The 8,575-nt window shown below is 48.0% G+C and overlaps 1 protein-coding gene across 1 annotated transcript; it reads left to right on the plus strand.

Annotated features, from left to right (window-relative positions):
* Window positions 1-6,345: 6,345 nt before the first annotated feature.
* Window positions 6,346-8,296, plus strand: LOC136476819 (UDP-glucuronate 4-epimerase 6-like). Its single transcript, XM_066474772.1, has one exon. It carries the CDS (start codon window positions 6,437-6,439, stop codon window positions 7,892-7,894), a length of 1,458 nt encoding a protein of 485 aa, XP_066330869.1. The 5' UTR covers window positions 6,346-6,436; the 3' UTR covers window positions 7,895-8,296.
* Window positions 8,297-8,575: the final 279 nt, after the last annotated feature.

Below are 8,575 nucleotides of genomic sequence, written 5' to 3' on the forward strand. Positions count from 1 at the left end.
GATCCAGACTTTCTTTAATTTTCGATTCGTCCTGGTTTAGACTGGTTTCGCTTATAAGCCATGACTGAAAGTATTATTGGCTAGTTTGGTGCGAGAGAAAAATATTGTTCGTTGACTGATAAGTCATAGCTTATAAGCCAAATCCCCAGGGAACAGGCTGTTAGCCTTTGACTGTGTCGCCTGCAAAGTTCCAGTAGTTGACGAACGTACCTACGCGGCATATCCCACGGTGTCACCTGGTTACGAATACCTAGGCAATCTCCCCGCAGCATTAGTTGATTTAGTTAACTAGTGGTACTACAGGATCAGGATTAGTATACTAGTCTAGGCCGGTTGATCTCACTGGGCAGCAGCGACAAACATCCCGTGCGGTGCAGTTTCACTTTCTGCCTGATAAAGCGCGTCACCTCTGATTCTCTGCTGACCATCTGTCGCTAGATACCTTTACCCCTCCTCCAATAAAATTAGCGTAACCCTTAAAATTATCGGGTGCTCGCTGGAGTAAATCTTTCCACTGAACCGGCTACATTGCTGCGCATCATCAGAGCAACAAGCTGTTTTTGGGAAGGGTAAAAAGGAACCGGCGCAAAAATAAGGATCTCTTTAAGTAGTCCATATACATAACGTAACCAGTCCATAGCTATTGCTATCTTCACACAATTTATATGGACTTGGACTAAGTAGTGTATAAAATTGGTCCCAAAGAGGATAAAAAAGTGGTCTCATTCGTTTCGCTGAAAAAACAAGCTAAAATACTGTTCCAACTGATTTATTGTAAGAGAAAAACACTATCCCGACTAAAAAAAAAGAGCTGAAAAATACGAATTATAAGATAAACGAACAGACCAGTATCTATCTTCAATCCATCAGCCACTACAAGGAGAGAGAGTGGGGAGTAAGAAAATAATGTTTTTTACTCTCTATGGATAATAAGTTGATGGGTATCTTTTTACTATAGACTACTTTAATGACTGGTCTCACAGTGTTTCGTCCTGCCAATAGAGATTATTTTAATGTCTATATGGACAACTTTTGAGCGACGAGGTGATTGCCGAATAGGTTTCAGCCTGTTCGGTTGGCTGGTTTATATTGTTGCTGGTTCGTGAATAAGTATTACTAGTCGATTTGTGTGAGAGAAAAATATTGTTCTAGCTGGAAATTGACGATCGTTTACGACTAAGCCACAGCCAAACGAACAAGCCGTTTATCTCTTGTTGCTACGTGTCAAGTGAAGCCGAAACCGGTAAAAAGAAAGAACTGGTGTAGGTGAAGCCGAAACTGCTTAGGTTGTGTTTAGTTCTGCGAAATGAAAAAATTTGGGTGTCACATCGATGTGTCGGAAGGATGTCGGAAGGAATTTTTGGATACTAATAAAAAAACAAATTACAGAACCCATCAGGAAACTGCGAGACGAATCTAATGATACTAATTAATTGGTCATTAGCACATGTGGGTTACTGTAGCACTTAAGGCTTTTCATGGACTAATTAGGCTTAAAAGATCCGTCTCGCGATTTTGCCGAGAACTGTGCAATTAGTTTTTTTCGTCTACATTTAGTACTCCATGTATGTGCCGCAAAATTCGATGTGATACTTTAGGAGAAAATTTTTGAAAACTAAACAGGGCCAATCCCACTTCAGTTGCTATTCATAGCTCTGTCCCATCGGAGACTAGCTGGACGCAGAACGCGCTTTTGCCTGCGGCTGACAGACCCGCCGCCGCATTGGAGCGGAGCGGAGCCATGCCCCGCGTGCACAGTGCACCGCCGATCGATGGAGAGCACAGAGCATGCATGTGAGGCTCTTTAATCCGATGCACGCGCTGCCGATTGGTGACCTCTGCCTGTGCACTGTGGCTACTGTGGGCGTGTGAGCGTGACCGAGAGCATTCATCGGGCACCGACCCACGCCCGTCGATCCAATCCCAATCCACCGGCAGGGTGCTCGCTCGCTCGCTGCGGCCAGGGCCAGCCATCGCCGCCGGTCGAACTCGAGCTGGCCTAGCCGGGTGAGCTGAGCCATGTCGTCCGCCGTCTGTTCACCTTGCACTCGAACTCGATCGCGTGGTGACTGTGCATCCATCGTCCAAATGGAAGAAGTACTCGGGTATACATTACAGCTCCCAGTTTCCTCTGTCAGCCAGCCATTGCCTTTGAATGAGCAGGTTTCATTTTCGACCTGAAACCAACGCCAGCCGTCAGCGCATGCAGTTTTACAGCTCCTCCGACTTCAAGGGGGGCCCGGTTTGTATATTGTATATGTACTGTATCTGTATGTATGCATGCATACGCAGCCGTACAGCTTGAGATGGTAGCAGTTGCAGCGGCACGCAGTCAAAGGAGGCGCCGTCCTCTGTTTTTGGCGCTAACCCCGAGGCGGCGCCTCCGCCGCGTGGACCCACGCGTCATTGCGTTGGGCGTGCGATCCGGGGGCCCTGCCCTGCTCGGCCAGGCCTGAGGCCTCGCTCGCGCGCACGTGCCGCCCGGCGTCGCGCGTCGCGTCTGCGCTAATATGCGTCGCCGCGTAGGTCGCCGTGTGCTGACCTTCGCCGTCAGACTGTGAGGGAGCACGCACCTAGGGCCTTGTTTAGTTCCTTTAAAATTCCAAGTTTTTTCACTCTCTCTCCATCACATCAATTTTTAGCCGCTTGCATGGAGTATTAAATGTAGGTAAAAAAAATAACTAATTACACAGTTTAGTTGGAAATCACAAGATGAATCTTTTGAGCCTAGTTGGTCCACGATTGGATAATATTTGTCAAATAAGACGAAAGTGATACTATTCATCAAGTTGAAAAAACTTTCAATCTAAACGTGGCCTAGGACTAGGATCCGATTACCTTGGCGGATGAACGTTCATTCTCAGAATCTCAGGGCAAACACAATTGCCATTGCTTTACGCACACCCAAGTATTATTCTTTAGACATCTTAACACAATTCCTACGATAGTTGTCTCTTTTACCATCTTGGCCATGAACTTTGATAAATTTACAAACTTACCATATAACTGTTTGCATCCTTTGCATTGCACCTCTATGGTTTTTACTATACGTTTAGTTAAAATCTTAGATTAAGTTATATCAATTCTTCTTGTATCATTTTTGTGACATCACGAGTTTAGGCTTTGGCTTTCAACTTTTATGCCACTAGTTTTGTAACACGATTTCTACCTATAAAATCGTAGGAAAGTGCTTGAAATTATTTTTTTTATAATATTTCGGTCAATATATAATTTTCTAAAGTAATGACTTACAAAATATGTTGTCATAGAGTATTAATATATTAAATGTGAATTGTAAGTGCCATTTGTATATGGTTTACTAAGGGAGTAATTTTTAATGATTGAGTAAACTAGAAAAATAAGTATCTACCTTGATGCATGTATGTTTACTACATATATAGTGTCACATAGCATCTGTGACTACTTCTAATTTTAAAACGGTAGAAACATGTAATTTGGAAAAAATAATATGTTGTGCTATATGGATACTGCATTATTCCCGTAATAATTTATTTTAGCCCTAGATTTGAGGGATATTCCAATTTAATTTTAAAACAACAAACATAAATAATGTAGATACAAAGTAAATGCATTACTTTATATTATCTTTCATAATAGTAGATGTGAGTAAGTTAAAATTAAAATTTAGGAGTTATTTGTATTATCTTTCATAAAGATAGAGGTGTGCACCTTAGATGCAAATTTAGGGGTTACTCTAAATTATCTTTCGTAATAGCTAAAATAGGTATTTTAGATGCAAAAGTTAGGAGTTACTTTATGTATTTTCTATGATGGAGCGATGGGTAATTTTTTTTCTAGAAATCTAAATCGATTAAATAACTATTATTTGGAACGATGATTAGAGCATATCAAGTTAAAGTCTAAATGTTGCGGGTTTCCACGACAACTTTTAGAATTCTTTTTGTAGCGTGTCTTGTGAGGACCGCCATGGAGCCTTCATTTGTGGCCTCCAAGTGCAACCAGTAGTATTAAGATTTTTCTTTAATTCATAATTTGTGCATAGAACAAAGGAACATTGTGAGTTGTATAACTAGAACAACTCATATAATGCAACAGTGCAAGAACATTCTTAAATAGTACTCCCTCCGTTACTTAATATAAGCCATATAGATTTCTAAAGAAAATCCAAAATATAGGTACGTATCAGCTCATATGCCGATTAGTTTGGAAACATTCCCATTATATATAGCACATGCCCCAACCAATCCCTTAGATTTAGGAAGTAACCTGATTGGGAGAGAGAAGATGGCCTGATTTTCCTTTTTTTCCTCGGTCGCACATCCTTTCCCAAGTCGTGTGTTAATATTGGTGCTAAAAACTATATGACTTATGTTAAGGAATGGAGGGAGTAGCTTATGAGTACAATGATCTTTACCTTCTCTTTCCTCCACGTCATCAAAATTACGTACTACACAGCACTACATAAGACGATTTGTTGGCCGTCTAAAAAAAATGCTTGGCAAAGTACGGGGACTCTGTTATACTACTTTCCTCAAAGGTGACCGAGAAAAGCACAGGGGATCCATCACTGGAAAACCTCCTAGTGGTGTGTATCAAAGTCTCCGCAGCTGCTGCGCGTACTAGGATCAGCTCGCTCAGTGCCTCCGTTCCCACAGCTTTACAAGCTGTCGCCCAGCTCGGTACTCAACAGTACACCAGTAGAGCGCCCATGTTAGTAAAGAGGAAAACGTCAAGGATGGAGAGAAAACAAATCGGGCCTTGAAATTGAATCCATGGTCCCCATGTTATCCTTGCAAGTACCGACATTGATGAGACAACACGATGATCGAAGATTATTATAGTCTTTGATGACTTTCTTTTAGTGGAAACAGGAGTGCAACATCGATCTAGCTAAGGGCCTAATTATAGATCAATCCTAGATTGTGGAAGCAAAGAACCCTTTTAGAACTCTTTTTACGATGGTTGGGGAAGTATCTTAATACCTCCTAGTTCTTTCATTTTTTTTCTATTTTCTAACTAATTAATCGAGAAAAACTATTTATAAAACATATTTTTTATAATGCCTACGGCTACGGCTAGCGGGGGCGCCAGCAACCGGGAGGAGGAGGCCCCATATTTTGGTACGGACCCACCTAACTGGTCCTCATATTTTGATACTGACCCACCTAATTTGGTATCGTTTCGTACTTCTAAGTACTTTTATATATATGTACCTTCTATTTTTACACCGTTTGATCTAGCCCCGTGGATGGTTCATATATTTTCCAACTATTATAAAATTTCTCGGAAACTTTTCCTCACATAATACACTGCAAAGATAGATTTTTTAGGCTCCACTAGCTATTGTGCGCTGTAGTGTTAGCACAGTGTTGAAAGCGAAGACGACATGAACGAGGGTCAAGCGCAAAAGCCCGGTAAAAGTAAATGGAATGAGCACTCGATTTATCACAGCTTCAAAGGAGCAGCAAAAACTGACCAGCGCCGACTTCTCCCGTAGTGGCGCCGCCAAATGGGGCCCGGAGGCAGCCTGCTAATGGCCTACTCCTACTCACTGTAGAGAGCCTCGAACGATTCAACGAAATGTTTGCTCTTCACTGTTTTTATTTTTTTGAATAAATATAGAAAAATGAGTACTCCCTCCAAGTCCATGCGTTTTTTTTTTGGACTGATGGAGTACTCCGTACTAGGCCTTGTTTAGATTGTAAAATTTTGTAATCTGGATACTGTACCACGTTTCGTTTGTATTTGACAAATTTTGTCCGATCATGGATTAACTAGGCTCAAAAGATTCGTCTCGTGATTTACAACCAAACTGTGCAATTAGTTGTTTTTTTACCTACATTTAATGCTCCATACATACGTCTAAAAATTAATGTGATAGAGAGAGTGAAAAAACTTGAAATTTTGATGGAATCTAAACCAGGCCTTAATACTCCTCTGATTCCCGCGCACTGGGACGGAGGTGATTGGCCGGCAGATACCGGGCGAAAGCGGACAAGAGCTCACTCATTCCCGCGCACACCCTCGAGCCTTCACGCGGTGAATCCTGACACACGGACAGTGAGGCAGTCAGGCTGCTTCTCCTGCGTTGCTGACGCATGAACCATTGCACCACTGCACCCGCGAGCGTGAGCGTGAGCGCGACATTGCATCCGGCCATCCGGCTCCGTCCGCCGTCCGGCATCCCCAACCCGACACGGTGATCCTGATCCACTCGAGCTAAAAAGCACACCCGTTTACTGTTTCGGGAGCTAAACCACCGTAGCCGCAGCAGGCAACCGAATCCCGCGGCCCCGCGCGCCGGCCACCTCGTTTTATATCTCACGCCCTCCCTCGCTGTCATCACGCTATCAGTCTCACGCTCTCGCTCGCTCCCCACTTCACATCGCCGAAGCACCACCACCTCACCCCCACTCCACCGCAGCGCGCAGCAGCAGCAGCAGAGGAGGAGCGGATGCCGGCCGGCATGGTGGACGCGGCCGCCAAGGGCGTCAAGCTGGAGCGGCACGCGTTGCTGCTGCGGCGCGCGGCGGGCGCCAAGCAGCTCGTGTCGGCATCGTCGCATCTGCTCTTCCGCGCCACCGTGCTCGCCACGCTCGTGCTCGTCGCCCTCTTCGCCGTGCACTACCCGTCCCTGCTCTCCCACTCCTTCAGCCTCTCCGCGTTGCCCGCGTCCGGCTCCGGCTCCTCCTCCTCTTCCTCCTCGCCGCGGTCTCGGCACTCGCACCGGAGCCTGCTAGGCTCGGGGACATCGTCGTCGTACGGATGGGGCGCGGCGTGGGAGCGGAAGGTGCGGCGCAGCGCGAAGCCGCAGCGGGACGGGGCGCTGTCCGTGCTCGTCACGGGCGCCGCGGGCTTCGTGGGCGCGCACTGCTCGCTGGCGCTCCGCGCTCGCGGCGACGGCGTGCTCGGCCTCGACAACTTCAACGCCTACTACGACCCGTCCCTGAAGCGCGCGCGGCAGCGTCTGCTGGCATCCCGCGGCGTGGTGGTGCTGGACGCCGACATCAACGACGCCGCGCTGCTGGAGCGGCTCCTGTCCGCGGTGCCATTCACTCACGTGCTGCACCTCGCGGCCCAGGCGGGCGTGCGCCACGCGATGCGGGCGCCGCAGGCGTACGTGGCCTCCAACGTCGCGGGCCTCGTTGCGCTCTTCGAGGCCGCGGCGAGGCACGCCGACCCGCAGCCGGCGGTCGTGTGGGCGTCGTCGTCGTCGGTGTACGGGCTCAACACCGAGGCGCCTTTCTCCGAGGACCACCGCACGGACCGCCCCGCGTCGCTGTACGCGGCCACCAAAAAGGCCGGCGAGGCCATCGCGCACGCGTACAACCACATCTACGGGCTCTCTATCACCGGCCTGCGATTCTTCACCGTCTACGGGCCGTGGGGACGCCCCGACATGGCCTACTTCTCATTCGCCCGCAGCATCGTCGCCGGCGAGCCCATCACGCTGTTCCGCACCGCCGACGGCGCCGACGCGCGCCGCGACTTCACCTACATTGATGACGTCGTCAGGGGCTGCCTCAGCGCGCTCGACACGGCCGGCAAGAGCACGGGCTCCAAGTCTGGCAAGAAGCGCGGGCCCGCGCCGCTCCGCGTGTACAACCTCGGCAACACCTCGCCGGTGCCCGTCACCCGCATGGTCGCCATCCTTGAGAAGCTCCTCGGCAAGAAGGCGCACAAGCGCGTCGTCACGATGCCGACCAACGGCGACGTGCCGTTCACGCATGCCAATGTCAGCCACGCCGCGCGCGACTTCGGCTACCGCCCCGCCACCTCGCTCGAGGTTGGCCTCCGCCATTTCGTTGACTGGTTCGTGCAGTACTACAAGGTCGACGTCAGGGGCGGCGGCAATGTCCTCGCCGGCAAGACCGCCAAGAGGAAATCCATGCCCATGTCCGCAGCATCGTGAGGAGCCACGCTGCCGCCGCGGCGTGTTCCCCGGCCCGGCCGTCCACCACCAAGTGTGCATTCGATTGTCCTTGGAGGGCTAGCTAGCTACCAGTGTCCTGTAACTTTGCAAGGTGCTTATTGTTTAAGCCTAGCTGCTTTTGCTTCTTCATGATGCTACCATAGTAGTGCTTAGTGCCACGAAAAAGGATCCCTAGATAAATTAAGCTTAACTGCTTAAGGAAAAAAAAAGGTAGAAAAAAAATGTGGGTATCAGGGTGTGGTATAGATAGACAACAACAGAGCAAAGTAAAGGAAGCCATGTCTGAACAAAGGTCACTGGTATCCTCGTGGTTCAGATAATTCTGCTCAATTTATTACTATTTTTTTTGGATCAGATACTACAGTATCTCATTCTTGTTCACTGTGAGTCCGTGACCTATATACGACTCATGCCTGGAACTCAAAGTTGGTGTGCTTGACGTGGTTTCGGCGGTGGACTTCTGAATTTTGTTGCAATGCTGCGTGGCTGGTGATAGCGAACAGGAAATGAATTTTGTTTGGGCATTGGTACAAGTTCCTTTTAGAATGATGCACTCTATGGGGGGGAAAAGGACGACGGTTTGTACCGTGGTACAGTCCTTGGTGGCTTGGTTCCTTGGCCTCTTGCAGCTGTTTCCCAAGATATTTCATCGAGTGTGAT

This window comes from Miscanthus floridulus, chromosome 8 (assembly GCF_019320115.1).
Source record: "Miscanthus floridulus cultivar M001 chromosome 8, ASM1932011v1, whole genome shotgun sequence".
NCBI classification, from domain to species: Eukaryota; Viridiplantae; Streptophyta; class Magnoliopsida; order Poales; family Poaceae; genus Miscanthus; species Miscanthus floridulus.